This window comes from Staurois parvus, unplaced genomic scaffold, assembly GCF_062004578.1.
Source record: "Staurois parvus isolate SC_StPar_1 unplaced genomic scaffold, SC_StPar_1.0 ptg000187l, whole genome shotgun sequence".
NCBI lineage: Eukaryota > Metazoa > Chordata > Amphibia > Anura > Ranidae > Staurois > Staurois parvus.
Genome location: NW_028317983.1, coordinates 4,729,208 through 4,756,919, shown reverse-complemented (window position 1 = coordinate 4,756,919; position 27,712 = coordinate 4,729,208). Strand labels below are relative to the sequence as shown.

Below are 27,712 nucleotides of genomic sequence, written 5' to 3'. Positions count from 1 at the left end.
TGCCTGGTAGCAGACATTCCTCCATACTTGCCATTTAGCGTGAATGGAAGAATCTGTTGGATATGGCAAACCTTAGTCCAGTGACCTTGCTCAGTATACATTTTTTATTTCCATCTATAGTAGACAGACCATTCCTCATAGCACCTAATATAAAAAAATACACTTGCATGACCTATCTCGATGTTTGTATAACACAGACAAGTAAGATACTGCTGTAAAGGTTGCAAATACCAATTTTATAGAAAACATTGAGCTCGAGGAGACTGATCCCCTCTTCCAAAACAAAAGCACTTAAAATCTGACCCTGGGCTATTTTTAAAAATTCTCCTGGAATAATAATAAGAAAAAAAAAAGCATCCTGCAATATTTACTTTCTCTCCTGCATACTAGATGTACTCAGTCTATTGAGACTGAGGACATCAAGTGAGTTCCAGGACCCACAGAGACTCCCCTTTCCCCCTCGCAACACATATACAGGGTCCTCTGCTTGGAGTGTAATAATATAAAGTGGCTGATTTACTAAAACTGAAGAGTGCTAAATCCAGTGCAGCTCTGCATAGAAACCAATCAGCTTCCAGTATTTTTTTACATAACTTAATTGAACAAGCTGAAGTTAGAAGCTGATTGGCTGCCATGCACACAGCTGCATCATATTTTGCACTCTCTAGTTTTAGTAAATCAACCCCAAAGAGCAGCCCTCATGTAACCACACCACTGTTATCTATCCTCGGCATCATCAGGGACCACACAGATGGGAAAATATCTGAAGAATAAAAACAAACCCACATGTCATGTGACTGGACTGAGGACATTTAGAAAAAAGTATGTATGCCGGAAATAAAACCTAAAGCTCTGTACACACAATGGGAATATTGGACGAACGATCATCTGTTTGGGTTTTTTTGCATGTTAGTCTCATACCAAAGTGAAGAGGTTACTAAATTTCTAAAAATTCTTGTATAACAGAAAAAAAAATTCAGAAGTGATGTAATGTATTTTATTGTATTTTCGGACGAAAACTGTAATAAATGAATCTGGTATCGTACAAGAAAAATTTTCATGCTTGTCCCTTCGAATAATTTCAGACAAAAGCGGTGTACCAAGGATCAGATTATTGTACAATTGGTTTGAAAGCGGAATTTTTTGTATGATTTTCTGATCGTGTACTAGGCTTTGCTAACACCAGAGACCTCTTGAGTTTCAAAAGCGGTGTGATGGTTCTCATCTTCTACAATGATCTAACTATGGATAGAACTGAAGATTGTTTTTATCTCTAGTCTCTGGGAATCACACAGTTCACTGACACAGATAACAGTAAAATGACAACTTACGTTTATTTCCTGAGGGCACAGAATGAAATGTTAACGTCATTATTCCCAAGTGTGAGTGCTACTGAATGTATGCAGTTATGTCTTTAATCAGACTACTATACTACTGATCACCAGGTCTGTGCCAGCTGTTCCTATATCCAAGCTTGGTAATCCGCCAAACCACAGCTTTGTCCTGGGTCCTAGTTTATCAGCTTCTCTCAGTCTTTGCTCTGCACATCCAATTAAAGAATTGTCCTAAACTCATCAAATATGAAGTTAGGCACATGAGCTTCAACCACCTAAAAAAAAATAAAAATAAGAAAGAGTATAAGAAAAACATCACTAAATAAACAGAAATGTATTAAGGATAATAAAGGAAACATTTGTTGAAAAAACAAACAAAAAAAAAAACGCTGCCACTGCTACTTGTTATTCTGTAAATGCGACTTTTCCTGGTGGTCACATTTAGGCCTCATTACAAGGGCAGTTTGGCTCATACAGAATAAAAAAAAGGGCGTGTATGAGCACCGATGAGGCACATGAGCAGTGCTTAGGGCATTTATCCCTGTACTCCCGATGAATGCATCCAGCCCCTGCATATTTCATCTTGTCATTGATTTAACAGGCTGATGGCAGAAGGCTGTGCGCTGCATCTGTGCCTCCCAGGCACCCAAAAACACTTTCTTTTACAAGCTAAGCCACATGTGTATGAGGCTTTACCCTCTTTTCTTCAAGACTGGGCGTACATAAGCCAAAAAAACAAATGGATTCCCCCATCCACACAAGCAAGGTGGATGGAGGATCCTCGCTGTGCTACTGTATTCTGACATTGGGGATGACACCACTCTTGGAGAATGTTCATTTGATCAGCACCTGCAGTTAATTGGCTGGAGCACTGATCAGTTTATTCTAACATTCTGTACCAGAGAACTTGATCATTAGATCAAAATTTGGCCGGTCCCTGCTGAACCAGCCAATTTCGATCCAGCTTTGGCAGCCCTAATACTTTGGGGTGGATTTACTAAAACTGGAGAGCAAAATCTGATGCAGTTGTGCATGGCGGCCAATCCGTTTCTATCTTCAGCTTGTTCAATTAAGCTTTGACAATAAAACCTGGAAGCTGATTGGTTTATATGCAGAGCTGCACCAGATTTGGCATGCTCTCTAGTTTTGAACAAAAGTTAAAAAAAAGTAGGGAGTGGTGTGTCTGAATATTTTGTGCTGAGCAAGTACTCCACTCTCAAAATAGAAAAAACATTCTAAAAGTGTTCTTCATGATCTTCAAGGTGCTTCATGATCTCTATGTGGGATCAGTGTCTCTGGTGCGGCGTTCACCTAACATGTGGGTGGTGCGATTTCCTGGCACTGAATGCTCTCCATCTTACACTTTAAAGTGTGTCTCCTTTCCTTTTGGGGTTTTCCATCTTAATTTTGGACTGTTCACCAGGATATTTATTCATCTGTACAGACATTTTGCACATTTGGTTGCTTTATTCATCTTCAACTTTGTTGGCAATATTTATGCTTGTTCATTAAACTTTTGTCCATCTGTACGCATATACACTTTTAGAATGTTTTTTCTATTTTGAGAGTGGAGTACTTGCTCAGGGGCGGACTGACCAATTGGAAACTCGGGCACTGCCCGAGGGCCCGGGATCAGTAGGGGGCCCCATGAGATGCCCCTGGTACCTTTTTCATAGGCTTTTTTGAGTTTGGGCAAGGACACAGGGGCCCCATGATCCCCTATTGCCCAGGGGGCCCCATGAGTTGTCAGTCCGCCCCTGTTATACCCCATACAAATTTTTAAGTTTGCAGGGTTTTTTTTTACATATTTAGGCATCTAGCTTATTATTGTCCATACACACATTTGTTCATCTCTATGGATATATACTCTTCTAGGTTTATTATTTATTTGAAAGTGGAGTATGGTGTTTTGGCACAACCTTATTTGTGATGTTATTTTTATATTTAGTTAGGTTATTGCAAATTCTGAGCTCTCATTATCTATTTTCTCTATAATAATATGGTTTGATATTGTGTAAAAATTGCACTTTGGAATTTTTGAAACACAGCGCACCCACTTTTCTTCCAAGTAGGGTATTCAAATTTGACAGCTACCAGCTCCCACTTCCATTGCCTAGGCCAGGGGTAGGCAACCTGCGGCTCTTTAGCTGTTGTGAAACTCCATTTACCATGAGGCATTGCAACATTACAAAACTGACAGTTACAGCTATGACTTGCAGAGGCATGATGGAACTTGTAGTCCTGCAACAGCTGGAGAGCCGCAGGTTGCCTACCCCTGGCCTAGGCAAACGGAAGTGGAAGGTTTCCTCTCTGTCTCCTTCCTCGTAGCCTTGTGGGCCACATTACAGGTCCCAAAGGACTGCGGGACCATTCACAACGCGCAACACTACACACGCATGCACAGTGGGCACCCGGCTGTGAAGCTGCAAGCTGCCCACACTGAGGATGCTGGTGCCAGGGACACAGGACAGCAGGTGAACCAAGCCAGTGTGAGGATTCCGTGGGATCCTAGGACAGGCGAGTGTCTATTTTTTAAACGTCAGCAGCTACAGTTTTTGTAGCTGCTGATTTTAATTTTTTTATATTTTGACTGGACTTGGGCTTTAAAGGGGAACTGGGTTTTTTTCCCCAGATACATACAGTATGTAAATGTGATCAGCTAAGTGAATTTTTATCAATGTATGTTATATTTAAACTTACTTTCAATATAGAGACTATAGAAATGTACATGGGCCAGCCATCTTTGCTTCTCCTTAGTGGTGGTGCACATTGACTTCAACAAAGTCTCTGTATAAAGTTCACTTCAATATACAAAACACAATTTGTTATGTCCATGTTCAGAAATTTGCAAGCTTTTTGTTCATTAGAAAGATGATGGTAAGACACTTCAGAATACTTTGACACATTTCGTAAGGCAGTGCCTAATGATAAGGTTTAGAAGTATGCACTGCTTTGTGAAGTGTGTCAAGGAATTCTTTCGCTGTAATCTTGCCAACGTTTTGGATAAAAAGCTTGAAGATTTCTGAACGTGGCAAATAACAGATTGTTTTCTAGATGTCGAAGTTGTGTTGTATTTGGACATGGACTAAAGTCTGACCCCTGTACCAGAGAGGAAGGGTGACGTACCCTGTGAGTGGCAGCAGTTCTTTATTAGAAATATGTATAAGGCCAACATCTCATCTTAGCTTTTATTTAGCATTCTGCCAATCAGAATACTCAAAATTCGGATAAACCCTTCTCAAAAATCTGTATATCAAAAAACAAAATATGGAACAATGATGGGGACAGTGGATCTACTTACCCTTCTGGGCAGCTTAGTATAGTGAACATAATCTTCGAGAAACATAAGTGCACCAACTACATCGGCTGGCATCTCTGGAATCTTCTGGCTGGAACCCAAAAACAGAAGTTATTCCATCTACATAATGTAACTTCTGACTCACCCAGTTTATCAGGCAATAAAAAAACTCTATATGATTTATATAAACCCCAGTGGACTCTTGATTGAGTGGAGGGGCAAAATGCAGCATGATTTGATATGCATTTAGATTGCACTTGGAATCCGTTTGATATGCTTTGGAGTCCCTTCTTCTGCTCTCCTAAGCTGCTTTGAGCGGTTTGCATTACCGCTGACATTTACGTGAAGAAAAGACAGACAATCTAACATGTAATGTACTAATACGCTAGCACTCACCTTGTGCTCTGTTCCATGGAAGAGCGGATAAACTGCCCAATAAGGGCAAGGAACTGCTCTGTGTATCGGGAGTGGAACTGTTTCAGCAACGTCAGTAGTCCCAGGACTAGTGGTGGCCAGTCAATGGCATCTGCTGGCTTCCTACAGGTCATACCTATGTGGTAGAGAGAAGCATCAACCGCTGGTTCCTAGAGGATTAAGGGATTCTCAAGAGAATGGCTTTACCTTAGCAGAGAAAGATCACTCAGTGGCCCACTTGTAAATTAGAGAGCTTCTGAAGCACCTTATTACTGGACTACTAGGCGGCAAGGAGCGCATGCCCCCAGTATAACATCATGAAAGTGAGAGAGCGCTACATGAATCTGCCAGAACTGTGGTGAGATCCTCATAATTGACCAGATTTATTATTTGTTTTGGCTAACATCACATTTTAAAAAAAAAAAATAACGGCACGTTTTTTGCAGGTGTAAAATCTGCATTTAATTTTTTTTTTTTTTTAACACAAGAGCCTAGAAAGAATTGCACCTGCGATCAGAGAATCATAGGTACAATGTTAGGCTCCTGCAGGCCTTCCTACAGGTCTTCTACTGTACTTCTGTATGGACTTTCGGTTAATGGGCTACAGAAAGTATCAATGGACTACAAGCGTGCTGATCACCACATCAGCAGTTTATTGAGAACCACAAGCCGTCTGTGCCGTGGTGGCAACATATTGCCTCCTCACCACCAATTAAACACACTCGGATCACTTTTCAGAGGAACATATTGCCTCCTCACCACCAATTAAACACACTCGGATCACTTTTCAGAGCACTTATGAATGAGCCCTCAGTTGCATTCGGCAGCGGCACCTTAGGGTTCATTCACACAAAGTGTGTGTGGAGGGGGAGAGGTGTGTGGTAAAACCTGTGGTTGAGTCACAGTTTTACCGCTCCCGATCCCTACCCCCTTTAGCTGCTGAGGCAGCAGCTAAAGGTGTACTCACATCCCATACAAGTAAATGGGGCACTCTGCAAGCACCCTACAACAGCATGCTTCTGTGGGATCCAAGGGGTTAAAGGAGATGGTGAGAAAGCAACAACACTGCCTGCTTTAGCCCCTTGTTTGATGTACTGCACAAGGTTGCAGGCCACTTGCAGAGTGGCCTCATTCACTTGAATGGGTCATGCTTGGCAAGTGCTACACTCACCAACCATGACATGATGTATAACTTGTGCAGCTAAAGGGGTTGTGGTGGGGGCGGGGGATGTAAAAACACATCAACTTAGGGGTTTTAATGCCTCCCAAACTGCAAATGTAAATGAACCCTTACTGTTTTTTAACCCCCTTATATGGCTGCTTTCACACTGATGTGGTGAGGTTTATGTGCATCGTGGGTGTAGCACAGTGCATCTGCGTCTTTCCTGGCTTAGCTGCGCTTTACCATAGACTTCTATTATATCCTGCAGGTGTGGTGCCCTTTTTTGAAAGTGCACCAAAAACAGCTGGAATTTTGGTGCACTTTCAGAAAGTGTGCAAAAACCCACAGGATCTAAAGAGTCTATGGTTAAAACGCAGTAGACCAACAGGAAAGCTGAAGGTACCCTGCACTGCACCCACGGTGTGGGTAAATCGAAGCACATCAGTGTGAAAGCAGCTCTATACAATTATGTTCAGTGTATTGCTTCACACTGACCTGAATATCTCCTCTTTCCTGCTGCCGGCAACACTCCAGAGACCGCTAGCCAGGGTAAGAGGTGGAATGCAATTTGTATCCCTCCACATGGGCCAGGAGCCGGCACTCAGCTTATGCATCAGCTTATGCAGCTCATGCTCCAACTTTACAAGTAGTCCCTCCGCATTGCAATCTGAGGCTCTGGGGTGGAGGGTCAGCTAGCCCAGATCGCGATCTACCAGTCACCTGGTTGCGATCTACTGGTAGATTAAGATCTACTGGTTGCCAACCCCCCCGCCTTAGGATTTATAAATCTGTTCATTTAGTCTTTTGATTTGATGTAATCCTTTAATCAACTAAAGATCTGTATATGAAACAAATTACCTTTTAAATAAATGTTTTCATGCCTGTTTACATGGCTTTCCTGTCTGCATGTGCTCCAGCAATGGCTGCATGGCATTTCTCAGAGCTGGTTTCCTGTTTTTGACAACAGTGGACCATGACTATGTAATATGTATTGAAATTGGAATCCCATGGGACAATGCAGGAGCACAACTGGAAGACATAGACAGGGCATTGTAACTCTGTAATAAGAAGTGCCTGAAAGAGGACCTTCATGGTAGGATCACCAGATATCATTTTAAAACTGCAGGATAATGAGACATCTGTGTGATGGTGAGGATTCATTCTCCAATAAGCAGGCTAGAGATGGACAAATAATTTTGGAGCTGCAAATAGAGGTGTCTCCTGCCTGGCTAGGATGTCTAGTAGGTGTGCCTGAACAGAAAAAAAAAGGATTCTTCAGCACATAATATAGTCCGCATATAGTATACGTAAAGTCGAGTTCATTTTTTATAATAAAATGGATAGTAGACTAAGCAAAAGGTATACAAAGTCATCCACCTAAGCAACACTGTAGTGGGCATATGAAAGTAGCTACTCCAAAGCAGTACAATACAGTACCTAAATTCTTGGTATATTGAAGTTTGGGCAGCTGGGATATCAGAAAGAGGAAGTTGGTGATGGGGAAAAAAGAAAGCTGCTTGGTGGTGACATAAATCTGTAAAATCAAACAGACAAGAAAAAGCCAAGAGTCAAGCAGCATGTATGGAAAGAGGCAGCTCTAAAGATAAACATTACTAGAAAATTAAGTAGGCTGGAACATTTCATAACATGCATCAAATGGGCTAAGAAATAGATATTTCAAAAGTGACAGGCCCTCTTTAACCTCTTACAGCTGGTCATATACATATACAAAGGGGGCCTGTTCCCCTATTGTTCTGGAAGAATGTACTGGTACTTTTTGGAGAACTGAGCTCCTGCATGTGCCATCCTGTCATTGGACACATTGGATTACAGACAATAGGTACAGAGCCAATAGGAGTGCCTCTGGACCTCATGATCACTATGACCAATCACAGCACCACAGATTGTAATGTGCCACTTATTGGCCAGTGATCAAGCAGCACAGTTTGCTTTCCCACCAATTGGTGTGCAAAAGGAAAGAAAGCCTCCTGATCACCAGCCAGCACCAGTGTAATACAATACAGTGCCGACAATAATAAATCACACACTTCTAACGTCATTCACCCCTCTACAATATATGTCAGCCTCATACTGTCTCTGATCGGACCTGCATATTACCTGCTCACCTCCCTTATCCTGCACATCTATAAAAATTGACCCCTTCATTTCCAACCTCCCATTGTATGTGACCTCATTATATATATATATATATATATATTATATTCTTCACCTCCTGATCAATCTGTATATGTCTTTTACATTTAAACCCCAAGTTTAGGTGAAAACATTTTTTTTAAAACATCAGCACAAGGGACATTACTTACATTTAATGAAAAACGTCCATTGTGCTGGTAGTCACAGTGGAAATCTTCAGTCCTCTGCCCCCCTAACATACCTTGTAGTCGTAATCTTCTGGTGCTGCAGGGGTGAATACCAGTGGTAGACTATAGCTTCCATGAATTAACAGTGAACTCTGAATGGAAAAGGCAGACCTTTCATTCATTTCATTTGCCCGTTCTCCGTTCATAGAGCACTTTTAATTCATGGAAGCTATAGTACAGTTTCAATGAATGGAGGAGGGGGTGGAAAGGGTAGGGAAAGGGCATAGTTGGCACTTTTGAGAAGTGCTTGTCACAAGTCTAGGGTTTGTATTAACCCTCGCAGCACAGGAAAAATATGACTGCAGGGTATGGGAAAGGGTCAGAGGTCTTCACATTTCCAATATGACAGTCAGCATCAGCACAAGGAACACTTCACATTAAATGTAAGTAACGTCCCTATTTGCAGATTAAAAAACAAACAAAAACCCCCCCAAAGCTTAATCTTATCATACATAGTGCACCATTACCAAAGCACCATGTTTTAATCTCCTATTTCCAAAAAAGTGTGGAAAAAAAATAAATAAAAAATCAGATCACCTGTGGATGTCTACTTTCCAAAATTGGGTCATTTTGGGTGATTACATACTGTCCTGGCGTTAATTTTTTGCTAGGTTTTAAAACAGAACGCAAGGTTATTATTTTTTATTTTTCTTCCCCTTTATATAGTAAAAAATAAAAGAACTCAGTGCTTATTAAATACCACCAAAAAAAAAGCTCGGTCTAAAAAAAATAATAATAACTATATAAAAGTTACTTGGGTACAGTGTTGCATGACTGACTAATTGTCAAAGTATCAAAACTGAAAAATGGCCTGGTATTGAAGGGGGTGAAACATGGCAGTACAGAGGTGGTTAAGCTACAGCGCATGGTCATGAAAAAATGAGTGTTACTTTGTTCAGCGGGTTGTGTGTGCCAGCAGCTTCCAGGTAGGCAGTGATCTCATACAGCAGAGTGTTGTCCTCCTTGGGGCACGGCAAGGATGGATCCTGGTAATGAGCTTTTATGTCTGACAGAATGGCTCTGGAATGGACAAAAGAGAACTGTCACCATTTGTTGGTTGACATTTATTAGACAATGTGTTTAGTTACATAGTTGATAAGGTTGAATAAAGACACTGGTCTATCCAGTTCCACCTGAGTGTGTGTTTATGTCACTATTATTTTCCATTTCCCTAAACATTGTGTTCACTAAGAAACTCATCAAAAAAATATGTTTGTATTCTAACGTAGTTTAAGGTTTGTAGTCATTCCTCATTATAGAGGTCCTCCAGTCCCCTTAGGGCTCATGTACACTGCAGCTGTTAAACTGACGTTCAGGAGCTGTTCAGTGTTTTCTGCAGCAGCCCCTGAAGTCTCCCTAACGTTTTCCTATGTGTCCATGTACACATCTTCGTTTACAGCCAGTTGAGTTTACAGTCGGTTTTTTGAATGCACCAAACTTGCGTTCAGGAGTAGATTTTAGCGGCGTTTCAAATGCCAAACACTTGTAAATGCGGTTAACAGCGTTAATAAGCGGTTGCGTTTAGAAGTGTTTTTTTTTTTTTTTTTTTTTTTTTTAAACTGTCCCATGTCCAGAGCCTTTTTTCATCATCAGAAATGCTTGCAAAGCGTTTTCCATCTATTCAAATGGACCCGGTACACCAGCGCAGTCAGTTCCAGGTTTCGTGTGAAGGAAAGAATAGTAGAACGCGCCGCATTATGATGGGATCCATAGTGAATACAACCAGAAAAGACAGGTCATCTCAACACATGCTGCTCTCTCTGCTTCTGCTATTTCTCTCAAAAGGTCTGAAATAGTTAATTATTTACTATTTTTCAGTGCATTCTGGGCATTTGGGAAGGTCTCCTGAGGTTATCTTTTAAAAACACTTCTAAACCGTATGCAAATGCGGCTAAACTGCTGTTTTTTGACCTATGTTTTCCAGCAGTTTCCATCGTTCAGAAGAGTTTTCCAAATGCCCCGTGTACATGAGCCCTTAGAAATGGAGGGGGCGTTATATGGAAGTTCTAGCATCTGGGAATTGTACAGAAAAAGATTTGTTTATAGCTCAGCTCCAGCCAAAGCCCTTTATAAACGTTAAATAAATGCAATCTTACAAGTAAGGACAAGGCTTTTTATGGCCATCCTTCTCTAGTGGGTCACAGGACTTATTAGCCTCATTGTCCTTTTAAGAGGGAATCCCGGTGAGACGATTGGTGAATAGAAGTGCGCATGCGCACAGTGAAGATTGGCTCCAGACTATTTAAAAGGTGTGTTGAGTGCTGACTGGTCGTCAGCTGTTCCCCGTTTATAAGCGTTTGCGTTTAGAAGTGTTTTTTTTAACGGGGAAGAGCTGAAGACCAGTCAGCACTCAGCACAGGCACCTTTTATATAGTCCATCTGGAGCCAATCTTCACCGTGCGTGTGCGCGATCGCGCATTTCTTTGCGCATTTCTATTTGCCAATCGTCTCACCGGGATTCCCTTACAAGGACAATGAGGCTAATAAGCCCTGTGACCCACTAGAGAAGGATGGTGATAAAAAGCCTTGTCCTGGCTTGTAAGATTGCATTTAGTTAACGTTTATAAAGTGCTTTTTTCCTTCACGCGAAACCTGGAACTGACTGTGCTGGTGTACCGGGTTCATTTGAATACATGGAAAACACTTTGCATGCATTTCTGATGATGAAAAAAGGCTCTGGACAGCATCTGGACATGGGACAGTTAAAAAAATGCTTCTAAACGCAAACGCTTATAAACTGTCCCATGTCCAGATGCTGTCCAGAGCCTTTTTTCATCATCAGAAATGCATGCAAAGTGTTTTCCATGTATTCAAATGAACCCGGTACACCAGCACAGTCAGTTCCAGGTTTCACGTGAAGGAAAAAAATGGTAGAACGTGCCGCATTATGCTCATGATGGGATCCATAGTCCATAGTGAAAAGGTGCCTCTGCAGAGTGCTGACTGGTCTTCAGCTGTTCCCCGTTTCCTGCTCATTCCTATGTGATTTCCTTGTTGCTGACCTGACCCTGATTACTCTCCTGCTTGATACTTGTTCCTGACCTTACTCTGATTACTCTCCTGCTTGATACTGGTTCCTGACTTCGGCTCTGCTCCTGACTTTGGCTTGCTTATGATTTGGTACCTCGCAGTCTGCCCGTTGATGACCCCGATTATTCCTATGACATTGCTCCTGTCTCCCATCCCAGCTTCCTGCCTTGCTCTGGTGCACACCTGGCGACCTACCATACCAGATCTGCATATCAATATGTTCCTGAATCGGAGATTCATCAGTCCTCCAAAGTCTCCAGCTGCAAGAGCTGCAAACAACATCTGCTGGCGCTCTTGTCCCCCTGGTCCCTAGACACCCTCTGTTCCACTTCCAGTGGGGTCAGGGCTAGTGACACAAGTGAGGCCGACCTTGTCATTTCAGTCTCTAAATTAGGTGCGTGACAGTCCTTCTCTGGGCTCTCTTCAGTTCAAGGACATCCTGCCTGAGGACTGGTGACCAAACTGGACTGCATACACAAGATGTAAACAATCTTTATGGCATAAAGAGTATGGACACTTAAATATCACATCTATTCTAGGCTTAAAGAACAAACCCTTTTTACTCCAGAACAGCTACACCCTAAACTATAAGTGCCCTATATAGAACTAAATAGTTATATAATAATATTGCTGCAATTGCTCAGTGTCACCCTAACAGCAATATACATCTGAATATGTGAAAACAGTTCTGTGCCACTCCTTTCCAATAATGTGTATACATTTACAGTCATGGCCAATAATATTGTCCCCCCTGCATTTCTGTCAGATAATGCGCCACTTCACCCAGAAAATTGCTGCAATTACAACTGTTTCAGCATTTTCATGTGTGTTTCTTTTGTTTTTATTGGTATGACACAAAAAAGTGGAGAAACAAAAAGTCAAATCTGACACAGTCCACCCAAAACTCCAAAATTGGACTGGACAAAATTTTTGGCACCGTCTCAAGATTGTAAGGAATAATTGCATTTCACGTCGTGATGCTCCTGTAATTTGTAATTTAACTCACCTGTATCAACTAACAGGTGCTGAAAATATAGAAATCATACCGGCAACCAGTTAAAATGGTGAAAAATTAACTCAACCTTTCTGTTGTGTGTCTCTGTGTGCCACATGTAGCATGGAGAAGAGAAAGAGCAGCAAAGAATTGTCTGAGGATTTGAGAACAAAAATTGTGGAAAAGCATGGACAATATCAAGGTTACAAGTCCATATCCACAGATCTTAATGTTCCTGTATCCATTGTGCACAACATTGTCAAGATGTTTACAGTCCATGGCACTGTAGCTACTCTCCCTGGATGTAGACGAAAGAGAAAAAAATCGATCAAAGATTGCAACGAAGGATTGTTTGAATGATGGTTAAAGAACCTCAATCATCTTTCAGACAAATCCAAGCTTTCAGGCGCAGGTACAAACTGTGTCAGCTCACTATACATTGCCATCTACATGAAAAGGGGTGCTAAGGTAGGAGACCAAGGAGAAACATAAAAATGCCAGATTGGAGTTTGCCAAAACGTACCTGAGGAAGCCAAAATCCTTTAGGGAGAATGTGCTGTGGACAATTACAGCATTTTGATAAAGCCCATCATTCTACTGTTCTCAAAAAAAGAAATGAGGCCTTTAAAAAAAAAAAATAAAAAAAATAAAAAATAAAAAAGAATACAGTCCCTACAGTCAGACATAGTGGAGATTCACTGATTCTTTGGGGTTGCTTTGCTGCTTCAGGCACTGGATGTCTTGACCGTGTGCATGGCATTATGAAATCTGAAGACTACCAAAAGAATTCTGGGGTGCAATGTAGGGTCCAGTGTCAGAAAGTTGGGACAATGACCCAAAGCACACATCAAAAAGCACCCAGAAATGGTTTCAGACAAAGCACTGGAGAAGACTGAACTGGCCAGCAATGAGTCCAGATCTCAATCCCATAGAGCTCCTGTGGAGAGACCTCAATAGGAAGAAGGGTCAGCCGCACACTGGAAGATAGATGAATATAGTGTGTATTTTTTGATCGATAGGACACACAAAACACCAGGACATGAATACAGGAACTGTTAACGCGTTTCACACGATCTCGTGCTTAATCATAACACGATCTCAAAACAGCAGTTGGGAAAAGAAATCCTTCCAATTTGATAGACCTGGAGCAGTTGGCGAAAGAAGAGTGGTGCAAAATTCCAGAAGAGAGGTGGAAGAAACTCATTGATGGTTATAGGAAACCATTGATTTCAGTTGTTTTTTCCAAGGGGTGTGCTGCCAAATATTAAATTGAGGGTGCCAATAATTTTGTACACTAAGTGTAATTTCTGCTAGCCGCTTTGCTCCTCTGCTATCAGCATGAGTCACTACTGACAAGTTTTCCTGACATCAAGAGAAAAATGGTGACAGGGGAGGGACCTCTAGCAAATTGGCAGCCTTAGCTCTGTTCCTGTGAGCTATGTGGAGGGGGTGTGTCTCTTCCCTCCAATCAGCTCTCCGAGCTCTCCTCACTGAGCTCTACAGTTTGTCATTGCAGCTCTCCATCCCCTTTTTTCTGAACTCTCAGACAAGCTTTATAAATTTAGCATGTTGAGCAGGTGTAGAGAAAATAAGACTGTGGATAAACTGGTAAAACTTATGTAGGAGGATTTGTTTCAGCTGTGTAACATTTGAACCCACTTCACTCGGTATATGTAAGGGTTCACAACCATTTCAATGGCTCGTTCACACCCTCTGCAGAGACCTGCGTTTTTCTGCACAAGAAATTCGCAGGTCTTGGCAGGACACACAGGAAACAATGCTTTCCTATGGGTCTTGTTCACACCAAAACACATTGATTGGACACTGGCAGGTGACAGATGAAAGGACTCTGATGGTTATGGTGTGGGACAGGTGAGAGGACACTGATGAGGGGGGACATATAAGGGGGCACTGATGGGGAGGCATTGATAAGGGGGGAGGTTAGGGGGCACTGATGGTGGAGGACACTGATGATGGGGGACAGATAAAGGGGCACTGATGGTGGAGGACACTGGTGGTGGGGCACATATGAGCAGTCACTAATGGTGAGGAACAGATGAGGGGGGCACTAATGAGGGGGTGATGACACAGGATGTGATGTAACTCTGTGCATAAAAAAGACGCGCATGAAAACCGATGGCAACGTGCATAAAGACTGACTGAAACGCACATGAAAACTGATGTAAACTGTTGTCTTTGCAAGTGAAATCTGTTTTACCACCGGTTTTTGTGCACATATGGTGTGAACAATCCCTTCACACCATGGTGCAGAGACTTCAGGTTTTCTGCACGCGTTCTGCTAGGGCACAACAAAAATAATTGTTCTCTATGTGCCCAATTCACACCACAACACTAGTAGCAATTTTTTCTGTGCAGGAATCTGCAACGTGTATAAAACTCATTGACGCTCGCATGAAAACCGATGTAAACTTATGTCTCTGCAAGTGAAATCTGCACATCAGTTTTCATGCACGTATGGTGTGAATGACTCCTAAGGGCCTGTTCACAACATGGCGCAGAGACATCAGTTTTTCTGCACGTGTTCTGTAAGGGCACAACAAAATCTATTGTTCTAACCCAAGTGCTTTGTTCATACCACAACACTAGTGTCACAAGAAGATTTTTTTTCTGCACAGCAATCTGCTACATTTATAAAACTCATTGAAGTGTGCATGAAAACTGATGTAAACTGATGTTTCTGCAAGTGAAATCTGCATGTCAGTTTCCATCAGTTTTATTTATTTATTTCAGGTACTTATATAGTGCAGCCAATTTACGCAGCGCTTTACATATATATATTGTACATTCACATCAGTCGCTAACCTTCAAGGGGCGTACAATTTTTCATGCACGTATGGTGTGAATGAGGCCTGTTTTCCAAAACAATTTCCATTCAAGGCTTGCCGTGAGGGATAACTGTCACAGTTGCCAGGATGCCTATATTACCTCTCAACCCGATCTGTCAAGCCATGAAATGGCTGGTGTCATAGCTGATCACATTTGCAGCAATAGGGCAAATGCAGATCAAAAGGGGGTTAAGATGGCCGCACTCCTTGGCTGTAATGGACAGGAGGGTTCTGCCTTAATGATTATAAGGAGGGTGTAAAATCAGGCGTAGCTCAGTAATACAATCTTTTGTATCTTACTCATTGAAGTTCTCCAGAGCCGCGGCTAGGTGTTTGGAGTCAAACTTGCAGGAATAGTTTAGCTCATTAGCAATCTGCTGCCGGAGAATCTGCATCTGACCGACCTGTAACAACACAAAAAATCCAAAGTCTGCCTAAATAGTGCAAAAAAGGATCTGTGTTATTCTCACTGCCATTCTGATGACACACGGGGAGAACAGATGCAATTGATAGCAAAGATTTATAGGTTTTGTTGTTTTAAAGACAGAATATAACAGGAGCCAAGTGTGTGGGTTGGTATTCTCCTAGATTGTAAGCTCGAAAGAGCAGAGCCCTCAATCCCCTCATGTTTTGCATTGTATTGGTATTGTTCTGTCACATGTTCTGTCCCCCTTTGTAATGTACAGCGCTGAGCGAACTATTGGCGCTTTATAAATACTGTATAATAATAATAATAATATTTAGGAGCCCCCAAATAGTCCCCCTTATTACTGAATGTATCGTAATACATTTCCTTGTATCCTCCTGCAGTCCACTGATTACTCCTCCATGTCAGCTGGGGTGCCCTACTTTGGGGGGCTTGTCTTCTGTGGGGGCTTCTAGGGGCGTACTTGTTATTTATATTTAATGCAGTAGTTTCCTGATGCAGCAAAGGAGTGAAACATGTCAAAACCGAAAATGAGATGTAAAACTTTGTCTCTTCTTACAATGGATAAATTAATTTCCTGTTTGTCACTGGAGTCTGCCTATGAACTAGTGTACCTTTGATCAGTGTCTATTATCACGGTTTTAAATTGGCACATACAATTTTTGTGTAATAAAAACTTTTTTAATTGTAATTTAATTTAAATGTACAAAATTAGCCCTAGCTTCTCTGACCAACCAGCTCGGTGATATATTAAAATATAACTAAAAAGCAAAACTTTTTTTTTTCTATTAGTTCTGTATGTATGTCATCTGTATGTAACAAAGACAGAACAAAACAGTTATAAAAACTGACTTAATTACCTTCATTATTGAATCCAGATATGGAGTCCAGATCTTTGGGGTTTTAGCAATAGCAGACGAATATATTTTAGAAGAGTTGGCTGCAGAGAAACATTAGATATTATTGTTTTGGTAACATTACATTTACAAGACACAATGCAACTCAGCCCTTAGAAAGGAAAGCTGGGATCTGATTGGGTGTTATGGGAAGGACACTGACACTTTCTTTTAATGGACTAGTAATGATAAGATCCAAGTAGTCTACTTGCTCCACATACGTACATACTTCATGACCACTTTATGAGGTACAGCTATTTAGTACCATGTAGAACTGCACTTAGAAAACAGTCGGATTTCTTAAGGTATGGATTAAACAAACAGCTGAAGAATAGTTCATCTGGACTTTAGTTCATGCTAAGTTAAAGTGGGCCTAAACTGTATCTTAAAAAGAACACCTACGAATGTAAATTGTGTCTAAGTAGTACACTAAAAGATTTGCAGTGCACTTCCCATGCCTCATAGCTGTATACTGGCATGTGGGAATATCTAAAGTACTGCTGCCTGACTGCTAATCTCACCAGATTTGGAGTAAGAATTGGTCAGGCCATCATGTTCTGTTCACTGTTATCTTTGCAGGAAAGGAAGCTGTAGCTGATAACCTGCAGAGTAGAAATCTCCCTGTTTTTGCTTACTTTAAAGCAGAATATAATTTTTATTCAAAAAAAGTGCATAAAGTAATACAGTAGGCACAGTTCAGTGCCTTGAAAAAGTATTAATACCCCTTGAAATTTTCCACATTTTGTCATGTTACAACCAAAACGTAAATGTATTTTATTTGGATTTTATGTGATAGACCAACACAAAGTGGCACATAATTATGAAGTGGAAGGAAAATGATAAATGGTTGCCAACATTTTTTACAAATAAATCTGTGAAAATTGTGGCGTGCATTTGTATTCAGCCCCCCGGAGTCAATACTTTGCAGAACCCCCATTCGGTGCAATTCCAGCTGCAAATCTTTTTGGGGATGTCTCTACCAGCTTTGCACATCTAGAGAGGGACATTTCTGCCCATTCTTCTTTCAAAATAGCTCAAGCTCTGTCAGATTGGATGGAGAGCATCTGTGAACAGCAATTTTCAAATCTTGCCACAGATTCTCTATTGGATTAAGGTCTGAACTTTGACTGGGCCATTCTAACACATGAATATGCTTTGATCTAAACCATTCCATTGTAGCTCTGGCTGTATGTTTAGGGTCGTTGTCCTGCTGGAAGGTGAACCTCCACCCCAGTCTTTTGCAGACTCTAACAGGTTTTCTTCTAAAATTGCCCTGTATTTGGCTCCATCCATCTTCCCATCAACTCTGACCAGCATCCCTGTCCCTGCTAAAGAAAAGCATCCCCACAAGATGATGCTGCCACCACCATGTTTCACGGTGGGGATAGTGTGTTCAGGGTGATGTGCAGTGTTAGTTTTCCGCCACAAGTTGGTCACACATTTATGCTGCAAACCATGTTTCAACTATTGCCGTGTACCCCATTTATCTGCATGTTGCAATAGAAATTGAGATTTGTCAGACCAGGCAACTCATTCCGGTCTACAATTGTCCACTTTTGGTAATTCAAAGGGGGCTCTCCGTATCCCCATTTTCCTGTTCTTAGCACACAGGAATCAAAAATTTGCCACTCTCCTCTGACTCTGAACACTAAAAAGTCAACAGCATTGGAGATGATGCACCTTTAACTTCGGATCTAACAATTATTTCATAGCCAAAGGGACTCAGATCACGTGGCTTCCCATTCTGAAACACTAAACCTCTTTACCATGTCTGCACACTTTCTTCATTTCTGCAGGTTTGCACTCCTGATGGTTTCTGTTGGCTAATGCATCCCATTTGGTCATTCATGACTTGTATGTCACTTACCTATAATCCCTTTTAGTGGACTGACCACTTTCTGTAGCGCTCTCAGAGTTTCCTGGACTGTTTTATCTCTTAGAATTATCCGCTGATACAGTCTGAGAAAGTTCTGTACAAACAGTTACAAATTCTCATCAGATGTAGGTTATGATATATTGTTACGTGTGCTTAAAAACGATAACATATTTTGGAAATATAGAATAATGGAAAATCAGTTTAGCTAGTTGAGAGGACCTGGTTAACAGTTTTGGACTTGAAAAATGCATTGTTTTTTTAATAGCATTTCCTCTGTGCAACATTTTTAGTACATCTTAAAGCAGCCTCTCTCAACCAGGGTGCCTTGAGGTTTCTTCAGGGGTGCATTGGCAAAAGGTCTTAAATTTGCCCAAAACTTGTATACAAGCCAGCGGGTGGAACAATCCTGCCATTTCGTTACACAAAGCCACAGATTTTCATTGTGTAACGTTACGACCTTCTAGCCGCCGGCATCCTGACAACCAATGAGTTGATAAGGAGGATGTCAGCTGCCTGCACAGCATCCTAGCTTGACCCTCCCCTGCCCCTCTCCATCAGTGCTGGGGTCACATTAGCTCAGTGATGGAGAAAAACTGAGGGAGAAGAGAAACACTGGAATACTAGTCAGTAACAGTGTGCAAAAGTTTTTTTGCTTTGAAAGAATAAATCACCGCTAATGTTGGGTGTCCTACATGTGTGGATTTTGCTGTGTTATATACAACTATTAGAATAGTTTTTCACATTTTAGAATGGGGTGCCTCAAGACACAGGGAGGGGGGTAAGGGGAGAGTGGGTGCAGATGCCTTAACATGTTACATGTTCCACCCTAAAAACAAGCTGAACATGTAACATGTTCAGAAGGTGAACTTATCCTTTAAAGAGAAGCTGTAAGCTTTCCATGCAGGACAAAGCAAAGGCAAAAGGCAACCCCCGACCATTCACCTTACTTGCACTCCATGACAGCAGCCTGTAATGAAATTGGCTGTGTTGGTGAGCAAGGGGGCAGCAGTGAAGACACTCCACAGATCATGTGACAGTGCTCAGCCTAATGATTGCCTGCTAGGCCCAGGCACTGTCACAGGGGAGCAGGCCATGTGCTCCACTATGCCAGGAAATGCCAAGTATTCTTGTTGGCTTTAAGAGTGTAAGGAGCGATGGGGGAGCCCAGGTAAGTTAAGTATAAAGAGTTCACTTACAGATCTTGTCTCTCCACCACCCTGTGAATGGCCAGCTACAGGAGAAACAGCAACTGATGAGTTCACCTGTCACTCTGCTCTCTCCTCTTATCAGCATGCTCCTTGCATTGCAGCACAGCTGTGCTACTTCTTCCTCTCCCAAGCAGCTCTGCTGTACAGAGACTGCAAGAGGCTGATACCAAGTCAAGTTCAGGTACTTACATAGCTTGCATTAAAAAATATGTATTTATTGATAATTTAACGAATATGGAGCTGCACTCATTTGTGTCTGTGTATATATATATATATTTATTTTGGGTGATAGATGCTTTCTGAAGGAGCCAAAAGGGAAAGCAGCTGTTCACCAATAAGATAGTGAGTGGGATGCACTGTAATACTGTGTATGTGTATATATATATATATATATATATATACACACACACACATACATATATATACACATACACACACAGTATTACAGCACATTCCACACACTATATGGTGAACAGCTGCTCCCCCTTTTGGCTCCTTCAGAAAGCATCTATCACCCACAGCCCCAGGCAGTCTGCTGACCCCAACCAGGATCAACAGAGTTGTCAGGAGTGCATTGTGGGTCAAAGGGAGGCCAGTACCCAGTGACTTTGAGACTTAGAAAGCCTGCTGCAATTCTCCAATATGGCAACACAGGAGAGATTCTGCCTAAATGACATAAGCAACATATTTCCCAGTAATAATCTGTTAAGATTAGCCCCCTCCCACTTTTGTGGTTAGAGTATGAGGTGGGTGGTAGGATACAACCACAGTACTGGTTTGCTTCAGGCCTCGTTGTTGACATAGGTACCTGCAGCTCCTTGACGATCATGAAGCACAGCAGTCTGTCCAGCCCATTTAGGCCAAATGTTCCCAGGGAGTCCTGGATCTCGGAGAAAAGGCGACTGTTGGTCACTTCCTGGTGGGTGCGCATGTCATACCAGGTGTTCATCTGGTCTATGTAACACGTCACTCTGTGGTGAAAAGACATTGGGGGACATTTATTAGCAAATTACACTCAGATGTAAAGCAGACTGCCTTTCATTTAGCAAAGTCTGTGCAACAGATTTTGTGTATTTGAGGCCCCTTCCCCTGGAGTCCTGGGCAGCCAACAGTGTCAGATTTGCAAAGTGCTGAGATTAAGTTCTGAAGATAAGACAGTCTTAACTCCATACATATGCACAATGCAGTTGTGGTCATGGCCAGGCTTTACTCTGCTGCAGTGCTGTTTTAGAGCAGCGGAGGGAGGAATTCATGACTCAAACTACAGTAAATCTGTTGCATAATCCGCCGACACTGGTTGAGCATTGCCCTATTATGCAACAGTCCCCCATTCTGTTATCGGTTATGCACAAACGTTGCAGGAGACCAGCCAGTGATTTTAAACATTTAAAAGGCATCATGTGGTATCTGCCCTCATTCATCATCAAATCACTGAATGATATTAGTGCAAGACAGGAAAGACCTTTTATTACATCACAGACACTAGGATTTCTCTTATTTTTTTTTTCCCCAACTGTGGAGAAAGCCTGAGGAGGAGACCTCGTGTCAGGAATGGACTTGCCAATAACGGTGGGACTCACCTGCCTTGTGGGCTGCAGTACCAGGGCTGGCCAGCGGGTGCTCTCAGCAATCAGAGACTCACCCCTGCAGTCAGCCAAAACACCTGAAGCTGATTGCAGGGGTTGTATTTAACCCCTTGACGCCGACGTAACACAAATATGCGGCCTCACGGACCTGGGCTTTTTTCCGTGGGGCCGCATATTTGCGTACCTGTCTTTGTGTTGGGAGCGCGCCCCTCAGCGCGCTCCCAGCACCGAGACCGCGGTGTCACTGAGAGCACCGGGTCCCGTTCTAACGATCGGGACCCGGGACTCCCGGTCCCGGGTCACATGATCGCTGTGATAGCCTCTGATTGGCTATCACAGTGATCAGTCACTGTGCAGCCCGGCCCCCTTGTTTTTTTTTCTCTCTCTCTCTATGAATGGAGAAGAGAGATACATTGTATCTCTCGAACTCCTGTCAGAGAGAAGAAAAAAAAAAGTTTGTAAAAAAAAAAAAAAAAGATAAATAAATAAATATTAAAAAAATAAAATAAAAAATAAAAAAAAATACCTAGATCAAGGTTGGATCTAGTTCAGTGCCAGGGTTAGTGTTTAGGTCAGGGTCAAGGTCAAAGGTCAGGGTCAAGGTCAAAGGTCAGGGTCAAAGGTCAGGATTTAAAAAAAAATTGGTATCAGTGTCAGTTAGTGTTAATGTCAGTGTCAGTTAGTGTTAGTGTGTTTTAGGTAAAAAAAAACAAAAAACAAAATGCGCACTATGGTTTCTGGGCTGTACTACGGGTACAAACAACAAATAACATACACATATATGGTATCGCTGCGATCGTCAAGAGCTGGAGAATTTATTTTGGGTTGCTCTTTGGTGGTAGGTTATGGTCATAACAAGAAACACATAGCTAAATAAAAAAAAAAGGATTTTTTTTACTATTTTTGGCCAGTTTTCCTTTGATAATAAAAAAAAATCAGGAGATATCCATTACCATTTACCACCAAATGAAGGCCCAATTTATCCTGAAAGAATCAAGGTATAATCCACCTGGATGTGCAAAGTAGTTGTGATGATATGTACGGTTTTGCTATCACATGTCAACGGTGCAGAATTGTGCTTAGGCATTTAATTTGTTTTACCCTTAGGCGTGAAGGGGTTAAGGAATGGCCAGACTCACAGTCAGGGCCTTGGTGTGTGTTTTTCCATGGGCCCCTGTATCTTGTAACCTGCATTCCTGTTCCTGCCTGACTTGTTGCCGACCCTGCCTGATCCTGACCTCTGCTGACTTCTCCTGTTTTGATCCTTGGCTTGTGACCCTGACCATTCTCTCCGCCTGCTCCTCCTGTACCTACCTGCCCGATAGTTATCGACCCGGCCTGCCTGACTACGTTGTGCTCTATATGTGTATGTACCTGTGTATCTATATCAGTTTAGGTTTGGGTTTGTTTCACCTTGTTGTATGTATTTGTGTTAGCTTGGGGTTTGGTGCACTGCGTTTATATTTGCATTGTTAGTCTCAATAAATTATATTATTTACTATATCTGAAGCCTACGTTTCCCTGTGTCAGTCCACACACTTCTGGTCACACCCGCACCCCTGACACCTCGCAACACACAAGTCCTAATGTTTTAGCTCTCTCACATGTGCCTGTTAGACACGAGGGGAATCTGCAACATTTTCACAGACTGTTTTCATCCCGACTATGAACCAACTCAGCTACTGCATAGATGATAATAAAACACAATGCATTTCTTTGATAACTGCATTTTATTAAAACTTGGGTTTTACCGATGCAAATGATAACTAGGATGAGAGATAATAAACTGGCTCACCTGAGCAGACGATCCAGTTCATAGCATTGCTCACCCCCAGTATATCAATATCCATTATTTCAGTTACCAGAGTCAAGAAGGGCAAACGCATGAACCAGAGGATGGCCAGGTAAGGCTGAACATTATTTTTTGTGAGCGGACTTGACACAGACTTCTCTGCTTGGCATCTCCTGGCATACTCTGCCCTCTTCTCCTGACTCACAGTGGTCATGGATGTGAATTCTATGGCTGGGCAGAGCAATGACTTGCATCCTATTTATCTTTAGACTTTGCCACAGACTGTGCCACAGCTAAGTTTTAGCAGGATACAGTAACAGTGTAGGCAGATATAAAAGATCCCAAATTAAATCCAGTTAGGCATTCATTAATCCCTTTCCGTCAGCAACTCTTTAAAGATATCTAAACTCTATAGGCATCTCCTGGGCTTCCCGGTCAGGTGTTAACTATGCTTGGCACAAAAAAAAAAGTAGTCATGTGATTGGAAGCCCGTCCTAGCAGCTGCCAACTGTAATCAGTGAAGGCTTGGTCTGGGGATGTATGACTGTGCATATTCTCATCATAAAACAGTGACACTGGCCATACATATGTGCAGGGATGCTTTAAGAAGCCCCCCCCCCCAAAAAAAAAACAAACCCCCCCCCCCACAGTTTACTATGCTTCAGTTATAAATGAACACAGTGAGTGATTGGTACCGATCACTCATTGTGTTCATTCAGGAAAGGAAGGGGTTGGTAAATGTGACATATTTACCAAACACTTCCCCCACTCTCCATCCTGAAAGATCCTATTGTGTGCTTGCAGTACCAGTGGGAAGGAGAGAGGAAACACCAGCGGCATTGCACGGGTGGGGGCACACAGGGGGGCCTGGGCAGCAGGAGGAAATATATCGTGCATAGGGAGGGTGTTGGGTGCCCCGGGGGGAGCAATTACTGCAGAGAAAGCCATACAGAGGATCGGTTTCGGTAACTGCCCCCCTTCCATGCCGATCAACCTCCTTGCCCACATCTGATTCACCCAGCTGGCCTGGGCCCCATACAGGAGGTCTGTTGGTATCCCTGCATATATGTGACCACAGAGCAAAAAAGCCCACCGCTGTGCCGCCGAATATATTCATGGGGTCAGCGTTAAGACGTTAAAAAAAAAAAACTTCTAAAGTGGTTGTAACTTAAGACATAACATCTGAACACAGCACATATTTTTATAGTAATTTCCTGCTTCTCTCCAAAGCACCAAGTGTCATTTTCCTCTGCTGCCTCGTTGATCTAATATCAGCACAAGTCATTAGTGACGTGTTTTCCTGACGCTAAAAAGGTGAAAGGGGAGGGAGCTCCAACACAGCCTGTGATTGACAGCTTCAGCTCCGTTCCTGTGTGAAGGGGTGTGTGTCCCTCCAAACAGCTCTCAGAGCTCTTGTACAGTATCTAAATGCAGCTCCCCAGCTCTTTCTTGGAGAATCTGTGAAAAATCCTTTTCATCTCTGAGTTTTACAAGGATGAAAATGCTTCAGATAAACAGGTACAACTTACACAAGAGAATTTGTTCCTCTGTGTATCACCTGAGGCCAGTTACATTCACTGGGTATAGATAAGGTTTACAACTACTTTAACTATAGGTTTCCTTTCCCTTTAAAATGTTGGTTTGGGCCAGCGTGACCAAATGACTATTTGCAGTTACAAAGCGTTCCAAACAATGTGAGGTGTGTAATACAGTGCAGCAAATTGTGTCACATACAGAATGTGTGCTCTGTTCAGGCCCGAGTCCGACAATTCCCTTGTGTGGGCAAATGAATACAAGGTGTTCTCCGATTAGCAGAGGTGAAGAGGCAGGCGGATGGCCATGCTGGCCAAAACTAACTTTTTAAAGTTATAAAGAAAACACGGAGTTCTGGTTTAAATGTTCTTCAAATAGCACTGAGATCTGCCTCTGTTCTAGAATTCTGTAATCATCTGCATATAAGTGGAAGGGGCAACAATTTAGTCAATTAGGCTTTACTGCATTACAGAGTGCAGTAAACATAACAAATACAGCTTGAGCTCAGAAGAAAGAGCAGAGAGATGACCTTATAAGTCAGCTGCTGTTTCCCCATCACTCAGTCACAACTAAGTGTATGGGGTACTGGTTTTGCAGTATCTTCGTTAGTAGAGATGAGCGAATCGAACATGACGAAGTGGAATTCGTTCCGAAGATTTGGAAAAATTCTATTTGCGACGAATCCGAAGATTAGCAAACTTCGGATGCACGAATCGAATTTTCCCAAAAATGGCGGCGACATGTGTGGCCACGGAGAAAATGGACAGAGAAGATGGGGCGGGGATCTCTGGGAAGGCGCGCAGACAAGGCGCGCTGACCCATAATGCATTCATGACATGTGATCGCATTAGCCAATCAGCAGCCAGCCAGCACTATAAATCGCGGCCATCTTAGAATTCTCCATTAGCCTCCGGTCATTCAAGAGAGACAGACCTGTCTGTATTAAGGGACAGAGTTAGGGCCACAGAGACTTTAGGGACACAGAATCGTTACTCAGGGACACAGAATCGTTACTTAGGGCCACAGCTATCAAAGAATCGAAAATTTAAAGTGACATACACCCTTTTTTTTTTGGTGGCTGTCGTGCACAGTTGGTGCTGCAGTTTGCCGATTGTGCAAAATAAACTGACTTTCTGCTTCACAACCACTATTGTACGTTCAAAGAGTTAAGTCCATTTACACGCCGGCTGGCGGTAATATTTTTTGGGTGATTAGTGCATTCCAGTGACCTAAACGTACAGTTTCCAGCCAACGGCAAGCTGCAATTGACCGATTGTGCTAAATAAACTGACTTTCTGCTTCACAACCACTATTGTACATTCAAAGAGTTAAATCCATATACACGCCGGGTGGCGGTAATATTTTTTGGGTGATTAGTGCATTCCAGTGACATAAACGTACAGTTTCCAGCCAACGGCAAGCTGCAATTGACCGATTGTGCTAAATAAACTGACTTTCTGCTTCACAACCACTATTGTACGTTCAAAGAGTTAAATCCATATACACGCCAGGTGGCGGTAATATTTTTTGGGTGATTAGTGCATTCCAGTGACATAAACGTACAGTTTCCAGCCAACGGCAAGCTGCAATTGACCGATTGTGCTAAATAAACTGACTTTCTGCTTCACAACCACTATTGTACGTTCAAAGAGTTAAATCCATATACACGCCGGGTGGCGGTAATATTTTTTGGGTGATTAGTGCATTCCAGTGACATAAACGTACAGTTTCCAGCCAACGGCAAGCTGCAATTGACCGATTGTGTACAATAAACTGACTTTCTGCTTCACAACCACTATTGTACGTTCAAAGAGTTAAATCCATTTACACGCCGGCTGGCGGTAATATTTTTTGGGTGATTAGTGCATTCCAGTGACCTAAACGTACAGTTTCCAGCCAACGGCAAGCTGCAATTGACCGATTGTGCTAAATAAACTGACTTTCTGCTTCACAACCACTATTGTACGTTCAAATAGTTAAATCCATATACACGCCGGGTGGCGGTAATATTTTTTGGGTGATTAGTGCATTCCAGTGACATAAACGTACAGTTTCCAGCCAACGGCAAGCTGCAATTGACCGATTGTGCTAAATAAACTGACTTTCTGCTTCACAACCACTATTGTACGTTCAAAGAGTTAAATCCGTTTTTATTTTTGGGGTGCTTATTGAATTAAAGAGTATGTCAGACAACACGCAGAGGAGTGGCAGAGGAGGCAATGTTTCAGGAGCGAGCAGACGTGGCAGCAGAGGAAGGGGTCGAGGCAGCACTAGTCGCAGCCAGAGGCCAGTGCTCCCGGTGTCATCCAGCGGTCGTGTCTCCACCGACAACCCTGCTGTCATCGATTGGTTGACTCGGTCGTCTTCCTCTTGCCAGGTCACCTCTGACACCTACAGCCAACGGTCGGTGGGTACGTCAGACACAACCGTTAGTTGGCATGGCCCGGGAGCAAGCCCACTGAAATCACGTGTCCTCGACCTGCCCCTGTCCTTTGGTGTTCCCTCACCAAGCGAAGTATCGCATGCTGTGGGCTCAGCCCCACTGTACAGTGAGGAAGAGCTAACAGAGGGCGGTCAGGAACGGGGGGAGACATCCGCCTCTTCAGCAGCCAGGCAAAGAAGTACTGGCGAGGAGAGTGGCTCGGTAGCCGGTCTAGAGACAGGTCTGTCTCCTGACCCACACGCAGCCGAGGGGGCTAGTAGTGACGCGGAGACCCTAATTGATGATGATGAGGCTGATCGCACTTGGCAGCCTCGTCGTCATCAGGCTATTGCTTCCGCATCATCAGGAGAAGAGGGTGCCAGCTTGCCAGCGAGCAAAACAGTCAGTGGGTTGCCCAGGAGGCAGCAGGGTCGCAGCAGTGTCAGTGGAGCCAAACGGCCACGGAGTAGAGCACCAGCTCCACTGCAGCCTACCACCACGGCCAGTAGTGGT

At 42.7% G+C, this 27,712-nt stretch overlaps 1 protein-coding gene across 1 annotated transcript in view; it reads right to left on the bottom strand.

Moving 5' to 3' along the window:
• Window positions 1-983: 983 nt before the first annotated feature.
• Window positions 984-27,712, bottom strand: part of WASHC5 (WASH complex subunit 5) — a 90,052-nt gene continuing 63,323 nt past the window's right edge. Inside the window, exons 21-29 of the mRNA XM_089677509.1 lie at window positions 20,675-20,837; window positions 18,650-18,752; window positions 16,747-16,826; window positions 15,760-15,863; window positions 9,480-9,609; window positions 7,646-7,742; window positions 5,029-5,182; window positions 4,636-4,723; window positions 984-1,609 (exon numbers count right to left, since the gene is read on the bottom strand). Of these exons, the coding sequence (XP_089533635.1) occupies window positions 1,553-1,609; window positions 4,636-4,723; window positions 5,029-5,182; window positions 7,646-7,742; window positions 9,480-9,609; window positions 15,760-15,863; window positions 16,747-16,826; window positions 18,650-18,752; window positions 20,675-20,837 (976 nt within the window). The 3' untranslated portion in view covers window positions 984-1,552. The remainder of the gene's footprint in view (window positions 1,610-4,635; window positions 4,724-5,028; window positions 5,183-7,645; window positions 7,743-9,479; window positions 9,610-15,759; window positions 15,864-16,746; window positions 16,827-18,649; window positions 18,753-20,674; window positions 20,838-27,712) is intronic.